This window comes from Halichoeres trimaculatus, unplaced genomic scaffold (genome assembly GCF_033239565.1).
Source record: "Halichoeres trimaculatus isolate MK-OKI-2021-1 unplaced genomic scaffold, fHalTri1.1 fHalTri1_scaffold_22, whole genome shotgun sequence".
In the NCBI taxonomy this organism is placed as follows: Eukaryota; Metazoa; Chordata; class Actinopteri; order Labriformes; family Labridae; genus Halichoeres; species Halichoeres trimaculatus.
The window spans coordinates 1,169,168-1,186,872 of NW_027437200.1; the positions used below are offsets into that span (position 1 = coordinate 1,169,168).

The window sequence follows — 17,705 nt, forward strand, 5'->3', positions numbered from 1 at the left end:
CAGCTTTCACAACTGCTTGTATTTGATACGACTAATAATCAGCGTCCCAAACACCTGAGCTGTAGAGCGCACGCAGCCCAGAGTCACAGAGCTGTGTGGTGTTGACACAGTTCAAATAAGTGACAAGTAGTTTTAACATTAAAGATAGAAACTTACAGGCACAAGCTCAATGAGTATGGTATTTCTGGCTTTGTTTATAGTTTTGCAGATATTCAGTTGTTCATACTGTTCAATGTGGCTCCTGCTCTGAACAAAGAGTTTCACACACCTCCCTTAAAGAACTTTCCATATCAGGCTCAGCCACTCAAAGATTTGTAGCATAGCAGGAATCCGAGAGGGCACAGTGGGTATCCAGCTTTGGTATTCACGTTTATGAGGAGTGAAGCTCTCTTATATCCATATCAAAGATTTAAATCCCAGCAGAAGAGCTCCACTTGAAAGGGTATTAAAAAACGTCAATCTGTGTGATCTCATCTGTCTCTTCCCTCCCTCCTCCCTCAGGTCCTGGGGATTGTCTTCTTCCTCTTCCTCATCATGTGGTGTCCCTTCTTCATCACCAATGTCACCTTCGTGCTGTGTCGCGGCTCCTGCAACGAGTCACTGCTCAACGACCTCCTCAACGTCTTCGTGTGGGTGGGTTACATCTCCTCAGGGGTGAACCCGCTGGTCTACACGCTTTTTAACAAGACCTATAGAAGAGCCTTCTCCAGCTACATCAGGTGTCAGTACAAAGCGGGCGCAAACGCCGCAGGACAGGGCTGCAAAACCCTCTTAGTCCCCCCACCGTGCCAGTCGCAAAGTGTGACCCCCCTCCTCATGGGGAGTCATGGGAAAGCCGGCATGGACCGCAACAGTAACTGTCGCAACGGAGGCCGGGGGGACAATGGGAGGCTGACAGTGGACCCGGACGACACGACAGATGATGGGACGCAAATCGGGATAGTGACGCAGAGCCTCTCGGAGTGCCACAACATCGGCATGCTTTCTGAAACGGAGCCAGAAACGGAGGTGGAGCAAGAGCTATCACTCATCAGCTACAGCCCCGCCTCCAAAGAACACACAAGCAGCGTGTGACTGTATGCGTGCTTCATTCCAGTCTTCTTTTCAAACCTGCAGACGCTGCTCCAAGTGGCGCACCGGACAGTGATGCAGCGCTCCTATTGGCTGGGTTGCTGGACGAGTCTCAGGTGGCGGGCTTTGTCCCCTCACTGATGAGAGGCCCACACTGGAGATGGAAGATCCCCTCAGAGCTCACATAAGAACGGAGAGACTCAGGGTCAGGTTGTTGGTGTTCACACTGAAAACGGAGAACGAAGAGCTGCACAGACCCAAAGTGTGAGCTCCCTCACAGGGACGGAGGACAGCCCTCAGAGGGGTCCTCAAGGTGCAGGTCAGGGGATCCAACGGGGTCAAACTACGACTTCACGCCCCCCACTCTGAGTCACAATGCAGTCCAAACTCTCTGCGCCAAGCAAACCAAACCAAATCTATTTTTGTGCCGGTCAGCTCGACATTTGCAGTCTTATTAACTCTCTGAATGAACGTTTCCAGCATGTATTCTCAAACTATCAAACCCACACGGAGAGGAACACTCTCTGAAGACTGCAGCCACACGTCTGTCTGCACAGGTCCAAGCTGAAGGAATGTACCGCCACTTGGTCTCTGGTGGACTCACAGTGCCACCTGGTGGTGGCGTGACACACAGAGAGGTTGCACACCTTGAATAGAACAAAGAGTTAAAGAGCTAAAAAACAAAACATGGCGCAGGCCTTCTGGTCCAGTACAGCTGTCAGGCTTCTGGGAGGAGTCCACAATCTGAAGGTTCTTCCTGAAGGGGGCAGTAACGCTCCAGTTAAAGATAGAATAATGTGAGGGTACAGATAAGTTCCTAAGATGTCATTCACAAAGGGACAGAAGCTAGATTAGGTGAGTTTAGCTTTAGACTTTTAGCATCATCTCTTTGGGTTTTACAGTCGCTCAGCTCCATGAGGTGAACATCCAGGATGATCTCACAGCTTTTAAAGTCATTTCCCCAAAGACATTCATTTAACACATTTAGAAACCTCACCATGATTCATGTGTCCAGTTCCTGCAGTGAAACCACTTCAGTCTTAAAATCTGACGTTTCTAATTTTTTAAAGATTGAAAAGATGTCTTTCTGTAAAGGGAAACAAACAGATCTTAAACCTCAGCTTCAGCTCAGATATCTGTTTTTAAAAACAATTTAAAATGTCTCTTCATGATTTCCTCATCGGTCCAGATTTACTCTTCTGAAATAAAAACATTTGGTGACATAAAAGCTGTCCTGCCTCCTCCACATGGAGAAGATTCATTACAAGCCACAGATTTGAATGTTTCTGGTAAAAACAGGTGTTACAGTTTGGATTAAAGGGAGAAATGTGAAAAAAAGCATGTAAGTAAACTGGGATGTCAAGTTCGAAAATTAAGGCACAAATTTTATTCTTTCATCAGGAGTTATTCCTTAATTTTTCACTAATTCAGCTCCATGAAAGAAATCTAAATGAACCTTAAACCGTAACCTTAAAGAGGGGGTGTTAAGCTGTCCTGTATTTCAAATGTTACATTTCCTGAATGTTTAAACCATCTGTTCTGACAAAAGCAGGAGATCTTAGTTAGTTTTTAACAAGACTTGCTGAAATAATGATGTCATCACAGATCTTCTGACTGGTTTATGATATGTTGGAGAAGTGGGCCTCAAACACCAGAGTCCAGCTCAGAGCTTCACCCCCTCACAGGCCTCCTAAGAGCTGGCCAATCAGAGGAAAGGATTGTGGAGCAGGGAGCCTTGAAAAAATAGCAGCTAAATCAAAGCATTTCAGAGGGTTTTGCTACTGACCTGAATTAGCATTGTTAATGGGTTTTAAACAATCAGGATTAAGTGTTTGACTCATAAAAATCAGCTCTTTAAACCAGTCCATCCAGCTCTCACTGGTTCCAGTAAGAGTGGATTTCATCCTCAGAAGAGAACAAAGGAGCCAAATGAAGACCTCAGCCTGAGTGCCCCCCCCGATGTCGGCCCACTCATTACCAACCTCTCACGTCTCAGCCTGCTTAACACACACCTCATATCATCAGATCACGTGTGCATAAATCTGAGCTGTTTGAGATTCAGAGCAGCAGAGTCTGAATTCTCCGTCATTAAGTTTTCAGAGGATCAGTGTCTAGATCAGTTCCCTCCAAAAAGTCCAGAGCCCATATTCACAAAGCTTCTCAGAGTCCTCTCAGAGGGTTCCTAACTTAACCTAAAAACTCCCCGCAAGGAGTCTGAGCTTAAGAGTGATTCAGGAAGCTTGTGAGAGCAACTCTGAGCAAGGAGGAGACAGAAAGTTTGATCTTAGTGAAGAGATGTGGTTGACTCCGTTGCTAGGTATGACGCAGTCTCCTGACAGCCGTGATTGGTTGGTACAAAAAGGGAAAAGATGAGGGGGAACAATGCTCCGTGCTCCTAATAATGAATGGACAGTTAAACCGTTTGTTTACATAACTCAGACTGTGGTAAGAAATAAAAAGAGAAGTAGACAGAGGAGCTTGCTGTTGGCTCAGCTCATGGAGGAGAATGAAGGAGTGTTCAGAGGGAATCTCGGTCCCGGGATTACGGCACAAGGGAAGAGGCAGACTTGGGAGCTCATCACCCAACAAATCAGTGCATTGCTCCCTCTCCTTAAGCGCACATTCCACGTGTTTTAGACGTGCTGGTACGTGCTGCAATCCCAAGCGGAGCGGAGATTACAGCACGGAGTGAAGTTGTTCTTTAACAGTTTTGTGAGCTACACCTCAGGGTATGACATTGTTTTTTTTATATTGATAACTGTATGAATGTTATAGTTTTTCATCTACTCTTTAACCGGACTGTTTAGGGGGTGGATCAGCAGATAAACAGCTGTCTCAGGTGGCAGAAACTGTGTTTAGTGTGTTGGAAAAGTCCGACATCAGTATCAGCGTCCACTCTTGGGCTTCTTAAAAGTCCTACTCCCTCCCTCTTCCTTAGGAGCTCTATTAAGGCTTAAGACGCTTTGTGAATAACTTTTATCTTACCGAGGGAAAATTCTAATAAAAATCTTAGAATCCGAGGAGTTCTGAGATTTTTCTAAGAATGACGTCACTAAGAGCTACTTTTAGACTGAGGATGCTTTGAGAATAGGGGCCCTGGAGCTGAGGTGGTGGTTTAGCTGTGAGTCCTATGAAAGTTTTAGTACCTTCTGTAAACCTATGCAACGAGTGGACCACTCTCCTATGAAAGCTCTGCTAAGGGTTGTAAAGTTGTCTAAAAACTGACATTGAACTTCTCAGTAAGAGTGTCTGCTGTCAGACTGCTTTTGTTTGGTTCAGCTAGATGACTGTGGATTTCATCATTCCCGTGATACAGACAGATAATCAATGGACACAGAGATAGACCCCTTAATTTGTGAAGGCAGGTCACCAGTCCTCCCCACCCTGTCACTTTGATTTCTTCGCCCTCCCTCCCCTCATGTTGCATTGATGTGTGATGGGCTGTCTGATTCCACCAGCCCGGGTTTCAGTCAGCTGAAATATCTCAGGTGTGCTGCCTGAGGAGTCAGTGAATGGATAGATTCTTTAAAGGAACAGGTCCTGGTGGCCAGTTTGAGGATAAGTCATTCCAAGTTTCCAGCCATGTTACCAGCGCGACAGCCTGGAGGGCAGAAAGCCTCAAACAGCATCCTATCACATCAGTGATAATTAAAGAAGAATCTCTCCCTTTAAAATGGCCACCTGGAAAGAATTGTATTAAAGCAGGTACAGCTAGCTGTTGATCCAGCATTACAAGTTGACAAGTGAAAGCTGATAAATTCTTCAACAAGGGGAGGGTGATCAAACCCCAGAACCAAAAATAACATCTTCTCCTTGACCAGCACAGGCTAGATATAAAGAGAAGTATTCACTAAATATATTTTCATTCATCGAGAAACAGTCAAGCTCAACAGAAAGAGATTAACAGCGAAACTGTTTCAGCCTGTTTCAGTGAATGTGAGACTCGGCAGAACAAGGCTACCAGTAAAACAGAGACTCGGCAGAAAACAATTAACAGAGAAACTGAGACTCTGTGGAAAAACAGGATATCAGTGCAATTCAGACTCACCAGACATTGGTGTTCAGTCAAATTGGGACTTAACAGAAGAAAGTTTGGCAGCAAAAGGGACCCAACAGAAAAGGTAAACTAAGTAACTAACTAAGAATATACTTCAAAAATTTTACTGTGAAACTCCCCCCCCCCCCCCCCCCCCCCCCCCCCCAAAAAAATAAATAAATAAATAAATAAATAAATAAATAAATAAATAAATAAATAAATAAAAAGAAAGAAAGAAAGAAAGAAAGAAAGAAAGAAAGAAAGAAAGAAAGAAAGAAAGAAAGAAAGAAAGAAAGAAAAATTGTCAAACTCAGTAAAAATATATTTTCAGTGAATATGAGACTTATTAGAACAAGGACAACAATGAAACTGAGACTCGGTAAGAAAAAAAGAATAAGAGTAAAACTAGATGCACAGTGCAACTCAGATTCTGCAGAAAAAAAAAGATTTACAATGAAACTGAGATTCAGTAAAAAGAATAAGAGTTAAACTAGATTCACCTTGAAACTCAGACTGCAGAAAAAAGTTTTACAGTGAAACTGAGACTCAGTAGAGGCAGGGCTGCAGTAATATTTGAGACTCAACAGAAAAAAAGAAGAACTAGAAAAAGAAGAAGAAGAAGAAGAAGAAAGAGAATTTAGACCTAAAATCTTCAGGAGGAAATTTTTTTGACAGGTGTTTTTACTTTTCATCAGAGATATCATGAAAACAGATTCATACCTGGATTAAAAATTTGACTGAGTGTAGGACTAATAAGAGATCTGTTTGTTTCCCTTCCAATCAAGCGTCAAAACATCTCCATCTCCCAGAGCTCAGTATTTAATGTAAGTAATAATCCCTTCAGATTAACACACCCAGAATCACCAGCACCTGAATGTACAACACTTTTTTACCCATAGCCTCCCATTTAAGCTCAAAGAGCAAATGTCAAAGCTTGCAGCGGACCAGTCAAATCCAGAGCCAGAGGTCTGCAGCCGCTTCTGCATCCAATTAGGGTGAAAAGAGCCGCAGGAGTGGCTTCATTCTGATTCTATGCTCCTCTGTATAATTTATCCACCATTTGTATGCTACAGACTTACACTGTGGTCCTTTGCACCACTTCCCTCTCCACAGAGGTCTATATGAGCTAAAACGTTGGCAAGCCGGCTCCTCGGTTTGGCTTACAAATATCATGCATGTTTGAAGTGATGTTCAAAAGGTCCTCTCTGCCTCACTTTTTGTTCTCTTTGAAAAGGTAGAAATAAGAGGAAAGGAACAAACAAACAAAGAGCAATCAGCAGAAGGCGTATTCACACAGCGTGCAGTCCTGCAGGCGCTTCACTCTGGAAAAAAAAGCAGAAAGAAGAAAAACAGAGGAGAGGGGAGGACTCTCTGAACATATTCAAATGTTTGATCCGTCCACGTGTGGGCGAGCAAAGAGCTACAGCCAGGCCAGCCAACTCAGTATGTCGCAATGTAATACCTATGTGTTCCCCGTGTATCTGTGTGTACCAGACCTGGCTCAAATTGCCACCTGAGATTGATTCGGTGACTTTCTCAGCTTTTATCGATTGTGTCTGGCACGATGGATTGAATCAGGTCGTCCCTGCAGATGCCAATCCTGGCTGGCTCGGGGTCCAGACAGATGAGAGCAATCACTCACAGAAAGTGACTGGAAGGGTTTCAGCTAATGATTTGATCCAGGTCTGGGGTGTGTAGAAATAGTTTGAGTGGTTTAATGACAGAGTTTATCTGGATAGATCTGAAGACGGGAGCTTTGGGCTGTTTCTCCTCAGGAAGTGCTTCACTTCATCTGATGGTTATAAAAGGAAGTTGTAAGCTCCAAACCATCAAAGCTCATGGCCCAGAGGACATGTTGAGTTCCTGCCAGATGATTTGGGTAAAGGTCAATCAAATACTATTTTTTTCTTATGAAAGAGTGGTAAAATTATAACTCAAATTTTGCAGTAATTGGGTCATTTTGTGACATTCAAGGCAATTGTCATGAACATATGAAAGCCCATTTCCTCCAGTTAAAAAGTGAAAACAAAAAAAGGACTTGGAGTTGCAATTTTTTTTTTAATTTGGAACTCTTTTGAGTCTTACAATGGGTAAAAATGCCTAAATAATGACATTAAAAAGAGATCTTAATTATCAGGTAAATAGTCAAATTCATGACAGAAAAAAAATCCACTTTTTATTTCAAGTTTTTTTTTTTTATTTAATGAAAATGAAATTTCATCTCATAATGATGACTTTTGTGCCAAGTAATTTCCACTCTTAATCATGATTATGACATTAATTGTCATGATTTGGCTTTTTATCTCATATTTTTGCCTTTTTTTCTCACAGTTTCAACATTTTATCCCATAATTTCAACTTTTTCTCATGTTTTTGGCTTTCTTACTCCTAATTTTAACTTTTTATTTCTGAATTTTGAAACTCAATCTCATAATTATGAATCTTGGTTTTATTACTTTTCTTTTTCATAACTTTCATGACTTTTTTCATTATTTTGACTTTTTCTCTCATTAATGACACTTTTTATCTCATAATTTGGATTTTTTGTAAGAATGGAATTTTTATTTTTGATTATGATGTTTTTATCTTGTAATTTCAACTCTTAATCATAACTGTAACATTTAATCCCATGGTTTGACTTTTTATTGCATTATTTGTCTTTTAATCTGAATTTTCAACATTAATCTCACAATTTTGACTTTTGAGAGATAAGATATGATAAAACTTTATTGATCCCAAAATTATTTATATTACAATTATTTTTGATCTCATATTTGAACTTTTTTTTTTTTTTTGCTTATTTTTAACCTTTTATCTCATTAATTCAACTTTTTATCTCATAATATGGAATCTTAATCTCATCATTCTTCACTTTTTAACCTTATAATCAGGACTTTCTTTGTTATTATTTTCCACCATTTTTCACATTATTTTAACTTTTCCATCTTAAAATTGTGACATTTCATCTCATAATTTTTCACTTGTATTTTATAAATTTGACTTTTGATCTCATAACTTCAATTTTTACCCAATGTTTTTTTTTCTTTCTCATGACTTGACTTTTTATCTAATTTGTATCAAGAACAGCAATAGCAACAATACATTCAATCATTCAATAAAGCCAAGTTTTGATTTTGATTTTCTTAATTGTCAGGAGTGTGCATCGGTATGAACATCCCCATCAGAAAGGTAAAACAATTCCGGTGTGGTTTTTATGTTTATTTTCCTGAAACTTTCTAGTAGAGAAAACTGGAATTTGTCTCTTCAATCTGGCTTTTTTAAAGTGATGAGAGGTCTCTCTCCTCCCCCAGTCCTGAACTCTGTCACTAAACGTCTCTGAGGTGAAACAGCCAGAGCTGTAGGTGGGTTCAGGGGTCCGTCTTGAGCCCTCCTCAAATTCTCGTCAGCATTGACACAAACAGGTTGTCTGGTTTGTCTCGCTCTCGTATGATCCTGTGCTAGTAGGTTAGCTTTTATTTTCTGAAAGTGTTGAACCTCCTTCTGTTCTGCAGTGATGTTCGTTTTTGTTTTTATACCATTTAATCGTGGATGTTTGTCTACAACATATCTTTTTGTGTTTATACAATAATTATGCCATCATCCACACAATGCATATTTCTTTTTTCTGTGTGATGCTGCTATTTATTTATTAAAATATTATTCTAATGTGTGGATATTTGTTCTTTTCCCCCTGCATATAAACTACTTCTCTTTTACCTTGCTTAAGTCTCCAGTGGACCAGTCTCCTGTTGGCTCTTTGATTTGACTACATCGAAAAGGTTTGCCGCAGCAGTAGCAGAAAGCCTTCTATCATACTATTCCTTTGCATAAAAAATGAGCTGAAGTAAAATGAAACATCGATTGCATTTAATTTTGATAAGTACTAAACTGCAGAGCAGCAGTGTAACAAGGTAGAGTCCCTGACTGGCTCAGCTTTCCAGCCTGTCAAGACCAAGGCTGCACTCACTGATTTAAGGCTTCATCAACTGACTCACTGCAGAAGTTTTCCAACAAACAACTCAAGTCAATATGCTCAATCTGTGTCTTATCACCAGGGACTGCATTTTGGAGGCATGATGCCTCCAGTTCTGCAGACACATGGTGCTGATGTTAACTTCTGATATGATAATGTAAATGGATGACTAGTAGGGGGCATTCTAAAAACTTTTCAAAGCACAGAACACTCAATATTGAAGTATTCAGAAGCTGTAATGAAACAGAACTCCTGCATCTTGGTGCTGCAAACTATGCCTTACAATTTGAAAGCAGTAGCTTTCAAGGACAGTCACTGGGTGGCAGCACAGCATCACGTTCACCAACAAACTTCCTGACTACATCTTAAGAAGTCTCTCACTGCTCTTCATTTTGACACAAACACACAATTTATATTTTATTGATTGATACTTTGTCTCTACTTTTTGCGTATTAAACTGTCATCTGGAATTGTATTTAAGAGAAGATATAAGAGCTTTACTTCAAAGTAGTAGAGTTAGAGAAGTAGAAGTGATATTTACACTCAGCAGTCTCAATCAGCACCATGGCCAGCGCCCAGAAAGCAGTCATTTAAATCAGCACCGCGGACAGCGACAGTCTCAGAGGAAGAAACACCCTGCATGAGGGGATTCTTCTGAGAAACAAGGAGCAACAGCGCCATCAATTGGGGAAACGGAGATATAGCAGGACTATGACAGTAACATCCGTGCACCTATCAATGGTTTACGTAAAGTTGAAAAGCCAGACGTTCGTGAGGTTTGTGACATAAGCTGTTGCTTCAAACGGTATTTAATTTAAATGTGTTTTTTCTTTTCTGTTTTTTCAAAAATGGAAGAATATAACAAAATATTAAATAAATATACCTTCTACAATCTTGCATCCGTGATTCCATGACATTTTATCCGTTTTTGGAAATAAAGATCTGTGCTTGTTAGAGTCAACTGTATCAAAACATGCATTATTTTTACTATAGTACGTTTTTCTTTTCAGGTTTACATTTCTGGTTTGTATTTTTGATCGAAGATGGTGGTAATTAATGAGCCTTTCCGTCTGAATGTTCAGTAAATGTTCATTCACGTTTCTAGAACATTAGCAAGGCACCCCTACTGTTTGCATGTTAGTCTCGTACCCGCGCAGGCCCAGTTCCTCCACTCGCCCACCCAATGGGAGCCGCTCCATAGAGTGGGTGGTGATCTCGGCCAGTCTCGGAAATCACCGGCAAACTCCGGATACGCATGCGCCGTTCCACTAGTTTGATGCATCTCCGGGGTCCGGTAGAAGTAATAGCGTCAAGCTAGCGGGAAGTAATAGGAGAAACACGGAAACGTTTGACTTACAAATTTAAGTCTCTAAACGGCTGACACGACATTAAACACACTGTAAGTGTTCATGTTCACAAGCTTCACAGTCTAGTTTAGTCTTTAGTCTCAGAGCTTTGCAATGTTAGCGTTAGCAAAGGTGGTCTGGTTACAAACAAACTTGCAGGTAAAGGCTACCTGTCCTTTCTCCACAATTAAGAAAAAATCCCACAAAATTCAAATATTTAGAAAGGGTTACAATCTTATGTGTAGCATTGTCTCAAATTTGAGTTTGTCGTGTAATGAAGTATGATAAAGGAAGACTTATCGTCTGCCGAAAGCCCAAGCAGACACATGCACCTGCAATAATAAAAATAATAATAATAATAATAATAATAATAATAATAATAATAATAATAATAATAATAATCTCGTGTTATTATTATTATTATTATAGATTTAATCTTATTTATCATGAAAAGAGGTGCTAAAAAGTTAGAGCAATGAGAAAAAATGTTTTGCATCTTACAGTGTGTGAAAATGTCATTGTTTTTAGAGCAGTAGTTTGTTCTCTGTTCTTAAAAAAATGTTGAAATCTGTGTGATAACTAGAGATAGCCTATAATCTTGGGCAGCTTTTTAAAAAATATGTATTCTAGTAACTCTTGGTTTTGTTTTGTTTTTTAATTTTACAAAGTCTAACATGTTGGAAATGTGTAAGTCAAAACTATTCTGGGCTACCAGTTCATAGAATATGTGAAATTGAATTTTCTTTCATTTATTTCTTGTGGGGGAAATGTTGCTGTTACAGCAGCAGCAATTAAAAAAGTGCAAAATACATTTGTAGTATGAGAGAGTAAATAAAAATCACTATATCATTTGGAATTTAAAAATTATAACACGTACAATCCCAAACAAATTAAGTAAAGAAAGGTGTTTCAGAGTTGTTATTGAGAGTCTATTATTTGACTTTCAACCTATGAAAGCCAGGAATTGGCTCAACTTCTATTGTAAAGTTAACAACTAACCTGGCAACTGATTGTTTAATTGAAATGGAGCTGAAACACACAGTAAGAATGTCACTTTTTGTTTGCACAATACATTGTGTTTCTTAGCTATCAATTGAAGGTATTTTTGACAGTAGGCCTATCATTCATGACCGTTGAAGTGACAAAAACTGTGAAAGTCAGCTTGTAAAAAAAAAAGGAGAGAAAAAAAGAGGATATATTTAGTTCTTGTGGTTTGAGTAACGTTGTTTCAGACTTTTACTCTGGAGATCAAGTCGGAAGTGCTTCCCTTCTACCACAAGCTTCAGCTTGATGCTCATGAGCTCGACGGATGCTGCCTTGGAAACGACATAAATCCAGTCCACGCAGCTGGGTTGCGAGCAGGGACCCAGATTTCCTCACTTCAAAGGCTTCCTTTCCTCACCGCCTCCTCCTCCTCCAACGCCTCCATCCATTCCTTCACCCCTCCATCCATCCGGGCAGAAAACAGCATCTCGGAGCTGCAGTGATGGACGAGCTGAATTGATATGCAGAGCATGAGAGAAGGAGCGGAGAGAGACATTTAAAACCACGAGAGAAGAAGGAGAGAGCGCCGCAGACAGGTAAATGTGAGCGGACTCTAAATCGGCTTTTGCATGTAACGGTTATGGTGCGGACACATGTCTACCGTGGGTGCCCGTAGAGGGAGGGAGGGCGCGTTTGTTATTGTTGTTGAATGGTATACACACGCAGAAAAATGCCCCCGCACAATGCACCCGGATTGCGCTGCACGTTTAATAATTCCAGCAAATTATCTGCAGAAAGGCGTGTTTCTCTTGCTCGTTTTCCTCCTTCGTCATTTTCTGACGCCCTGCTCAGGTGCTGCTCTGTTCCCCCGTAACAAAATGTCACCACTTGGTCGATGTGTCATAGGATTTGGCTGGATGGCGACGAGAAAGAGAGCAGTGGGGCTTATAATGCAGGAGGTGTGCAGAGGATTAGTCTGTGCCAGAGACCCGCTCTGTCGGTCAGTGTGCTGCTTAAATAGCCTGTTTTTTTTTTTTACATGGGCTTTGGTTTGGAGGCTGGTCTGCATGTGCTGAATTAGCAGCCATAATTAGCTTCTACCTGTGCGTATCATAAATCCTTGTTAGTATTTCATTTTTGCTCAATCAGGGTATAATAGAATTTGTATGTCTGCACAACAGCAACGTGGCTTCAATCCAAATTTAAGATGCTCATTTTCCTTGTTTAAAGGTAAGATCCATGGGCATGGCCTTCAGCATCTGCTTCCTCAGAGAGGAACCCTGTGTTATGGGTGATCATGGATAAGATGATGCTGCTAGAATAATATTCTTGTAGATGTTATTATGTTGAAATAACTGCAACATTACATTTATTTTTGGTCTGTATGTGCAGCCCTGAATGAAAAGTCGCCCAGCTAATGGGGAGATAACTACAAATTCTGGGCACAGATGAAGAAATGCAGTCTTTTGGGTTGCAGAAATTACCTCAAGCATTATAACCTTTTAAATGTTGGCTCATTTTTGCACTTTTTGATTTACCTTTGGCTATCCCTATTGTTAAAGGGATAGTCTGTGTTTTTGTTGAATTAGGCTATCAATGGAAACAGATAGTGGCAGTTTTACCTTATTTAGCCAATTCAAGAAAATCAGACTAAAATATGAAAGATCCTGTCAGGAGCCTGTTTATGGATCCAGCTGAGTTAAGAGATAATAAATAGTAATAATAATGACATGAGGTCTTAAAGAGACTTGCTAAAGTAATTATGTCATCACATAAGGATGTCCTAACTGCTTTATGACCATAGGCTGTATATACAGTGAACAGTCTGGCTCTGCCTTTTATCATGGAAAAAAAACTCAAAAACAGCAACTGTCAATCATCAGGGAGAAACACGACTCAGCCCAATAATATCTCCACATTACCAGATGTGAGAAACATTTCTGCGAGAGGTATTAATTTCTTAAAGCTTGACCACAGCTCATCTGGAATGGCTTGGGAAATTGATTTTTTGACCTATACTGCAGCCAGCCACCAGGGAGAGCAGTTTATGTGGCCACCTCACTTTGAGCAGAGCAAGATGACATCCATTTTTTTATTAACAGTCCATGTGTGTGAGACATAAGAAGAGTGGGCCTCAAACACCAAGGCCTGTCCTCAACTCCTCTCCAATACAGGACTCCAAAGGGCTGGCCAATCAGAGGGAAGGGGGCTTAAGCAGCAGGGTTGAAATGAGGATTCCCTAAAACACCAGTAAGAGAAAATAGGGATTTTTTTCTTTTAACTGTAAATAAATAAAGCTATGATGATGGCACCAGAGGGACATAATTAAGCCTTAAAAAAGTACAATACTTCCTATTCAATGTTTCCAAAAAATGTTCATGGTAAGTTTTCTGAGACCTCCTGCTTTAAACCAAGAAAGTCAGAAGAATGGTGAAGCCCCACCTTCATAGTCTGTGAAAGTCAGATAAGTCTAAAAAAAAATCAACAACCTGTTTTGCAGAATCGTTTTCTTTGACAAGCTTTTAACGCGGCAATAAAAAAAAGCACTTCATCATGGCGTCTATGTGGTTTCATAAGCTTTCAGAGCTTGCCTCCAGTGCACACTTGAGGAACTGCAGTTTTTGCATTGAAGCAATGGCTTCATTTTTTTAACAACTCCTAAATACTGTCAGTATTCTTTCCCTGCAGCAGTATCACCAGTGTCTCTGCTTAGAGTGCGATCCTGACTCCTGATCACTCATTATGTTTTATTCTAAACCTCATTTTGGCAGCTCGTCAGGATGGACTTTGTCATCAAAACCTCCGAGTGAACAGTCTTTTTACTGGAGACTAAATGTGAAGCGTGGCCCTGTGTAAACATCTCACACAGGAGGATGACTTCTTCATTTACTGACTGAAAATAACCCATTACCCATAGAGCCCAACTATGTGAATAAAAACTCAGTCCTTTAGTGTCTAGACTCCAGCTGGAGCGAGCAGTGATTAGATAATATGTTTCCTATGTGTGCGTGTGTGTGTGTGTGTGTGTGTGTGTGTGTGTGTGTGTGTGTGTGTGTGTGTGTGTGTGTGTGTGTGTGTGTGTGTGTGTGTGTGTGTGTGTGTGTGTGTGTGTGTGCAGCCTCCCTTCAGTACAGAGTCATATTCATAAGAGCTGCTCAGACAAGCTTGTGCTGATTCCTTATGTAAGCAAATCATCGAGGAGGAAGAGGGGCAATGAAGGCTAGGTGCTAAAGAAGCATAAACACTCAGACACACACTAACACACACACATGTAGGTAAGTTAACTTCAGGAAGGGAAGCAGAGATGGAGGAGGGTGATGGTTGCGGCTGAGGGGACAACAAAGGCCCTGGAAGCTGCACACTTTCATTTGATACCCATAGGTGTGTTATCAGCCTTGGTTCAGTCAGGATCCTGGTTGGTGTTCTTTTCACACTAAATTAAAGCTGTTAGCAGCATAAAATGTCAGCTGTCAGAAATGATACTACACCGTGGAGTCAACTTCTTCCTACTTCTGACTGTTACAGAGCCACAGGTGTACTGGAACAAAGAGTGACTGTGCTGACTGGAGACTTTCAGAGGAACATGTCAGTGCTTGTTGGCAGAGACTGCAGCTGTGTTTTTAAATGTGTCTTTTTTATCCATCATCAGGTAACCAGGTTTGACTGCCAAGAAATCATTTTACTTGCTGATATTCTAAATCCAGTTTTTACTTTGTGTATTTACTAAAAAGTTGGTTTGGGTGGGTTGGGTTTGGGGCTATGACCTAACATGGACTCACTGTGGAGAGTAAAGTGAATATTAACAGAAACAGATCTTATGTTTATTATCAGACTGTTGACCAGTCTTAGCAGTGATCTTGAAATACAAACCATTATATTCTGATAGATTTGGTGCAGTTCTCTGTCTGGATGAAGTTTTCCATCCTCTTACTGAGTCCTCACTGACCTGTGAGTCGTTAACCACAGGGATGAGACATACTATCGGTACGTTATCGTTATCAGATGATATTGGCTTAAAAATGAAATATCAGATATCGACCAACATGCTGATATTCACATATAAAACGGATAAAATAACGTGCTGCAGAATACTTGATTAAATGCCCGACCTTTGCACGATGAACTGAAGCTGCCGCTAATATGTTTTTTTTTGTTTGTTTGTTTGCACCTCTCTGTTACACAGTGTTTGTAGCTCAAAAAGCTGTGCAGTGTAGAAGAAGCCCACCTATTTATTTCAGTCTTGATGAGGGACCAAAGCTGGGTATAGTTTTTGCTCTTTCTGTGGTTTTGTTTGTACATTGCAGATTAAGTAGTCCCATAACTGACTCCTCCCGGTACGGTACATGTAGCTGACTCATTTAGGCACATTTACCACTGCCCAGAGCAAACCTTTTGGTTCAATTTGGGTTTAACTGCTGAACAGTTCCACGCCCCATATGTTCAGTTTAAACACAGGTTATATTTGCTGACTGTTAATTGTGAAATTGGCCAAATTTGCCCTGGTTGTGTGTTTTTTATGATTGTTTTAGGGAAAGCATCATCCAGGTTTAAAGTAGGATTTATCTCTTTGTATTATTTTGTTTGAAAGTAATTGCTGTAAACAATTATGCAGTTTTAAGAATGAAGTGTTTTCCTTATTTTGCCCAAGAAACGAATAATACAAAAAGAATGTGATAAGAGTACGCACCATGACACTGTATGCTTCTTCCAAAACAGGAGAGAGTAGATTACCTCTGCTATTAGATGTGTGGAAACAGTATTGGTATTCGGCTGGATGAGATGTAAAATATTGGCATATCACCTATCAGCAAAAAAAAAAACAGTATCATGCATCCCTGGTGTACCATCAGTCATATTGATGTTACTTTGCTAAAAAAAAAAAAGTGTTTTCTCGATAGTTAACACTCTCATGTTGCATCACAAACTCCAATACATATGCAGTCCTAACTGTTTACAGTAAATGTAGTCTATTCATCTGTGAAATCTACAACAGAGCGACTGTGTCTGTGTTTGTGACCCAACCTGCTTTTATTTGAACAGGGATGAAAAGGCGCTCACTCTGTCAGGGTTATCCCCTACATTGTAAAAACCTGTCATTCACATGGGTTCAGATATGTAAGCTCTGCTCCAATTAGCATCTTTTGAGTATGAGTAATCTTTTAGAATAGAATAGAATAGAATAGAATAGAATAGAAAAGAACTAGAACCGGAACCAGAACCATAGATTTAACCATAGATATTAGCTGTACACTCAGTAATCAAAAATAATAAGATTTCTCGTCCTCCCTTTCGCTAGGCATATTTTGTCTACAGCAACTAGGTATGGGTACCAAATGCTGTACTTTTATATGTACCAACCAAATTCCATCTATACTGATTTGTCAAACAGTCATGAGCAGGGACATGAGCACAGCACCGCAATTTTATACAGTGGTAAATAAATATAGCCCTGTGATTGGCTGGCCACCAGTCCAGGGTACCCTGCCTCTCGCCCAATGACAGCTGGGATAGGCTCCAGCCACCCACGACCCTGAACAGGATAAGCAGTTCAGAAAACAAATGAAGAAATGAATGGGAAATAAATATGTTAAATAAAGACAAATGAAATTTTGATATTAAACAAATTGACATTTATTACCTCATGAGCACACAAAAGTACTGAAAATTGGTACCATTGATACCAATTGCAAGGTACTGGTACCTTATCGTTTCAAATGTAAAAGGTAGCCACCACTAGTGGAGGCTGTAGCTGGTAAATTGTTTCACTGTAACGCTTTACTCCTGGTGTATAGAGTAAGGTAGACGTTAAAGGGTTTGGTGTTATACCTGTTTAGTTGAAGACAAACTAAAGAGACCTGAGTATCACCTGTCCTCGGTTTGGATCATGTCTGGAGAACAACCCTCCACCCTGAGCATCCTGTGTGTTTCTGTCATTGCTGGAGACTTTAAGAGACTCTACATCCTGAGCTCCATCTCCTGATTAGGATTCCAGAGGTCCATGCTGTGTTCACAGTCATCTGTGTTTCAGCAGAGCTCTGGAGGGGAAGGTGCATCACATATCCAGATGTCCACACATGCCCTACCCCCAGAGGAGCTTGTTCCTTCTCTTTCACCCACATTAAACATTTCCAGGTGAAGGGAAGTGAGCTTTGGTTGTGTAATTCAAACACGTGTTCACGTTGGCTGCATCTTGTCGTGGCTAATGGTTTGAATTAGCTCTGCAGCCTCTTCAGGGCGCACTCAGACTGAGTGATGTGGTCACTTAGAGATCCTCTCCGGGGCTATTCGTGGTATG

The 17,705-nt window shown here is 40.5% G+C and overlaps 2 protein-coding genes across 6 annotated transcripts in view; both read left to right on the plus strand.

The window, feature by feature from the left end:
* Positions 1-5,257, plus strand: part of htr2cl1 (5-hydroxytryptamine (serotonin) receptor 2C, G protein-coupled-like 1) — a 200,255-nt gene extending 194,998 nt beyond the window's left edge. For all 3 annotated transcript variants that reach the window (XM_074662248.1, XM_074662247.1, XM_074662249.1), the window contains one exon: positions 502-5,257. In XM_074662248.1, the coding sequence (XP_074518349.1) occupies positions 502-1,074 (573 nt within the window). In that variant the 3' untranslated portion in view covers positions 1,075-5,257. The remainder of the gene's footprint in view (positions 1-501) is intronic.
* Positions 5,258-11,711: 6,454 nt separating this feature from the next.
* LOC141784234 (actin-binding protein WASF3) overlaps positions 11,712-17,705 on the plus strand; it is a 48,438-nt gene continuing 42,444 nt past the window's right edge. For all 3 annotated transcript variants that reach the window (XM_074661997.1, XM_074661998.1, XM_074661999.1), the window contains exon 1: positions 11,712-12,006. The gene's annotated coding sequence lies outside the window, so the exon portion shown is untranslated. The remainder of the gene's footprint in view (positions 12,007-17,705) is intronic.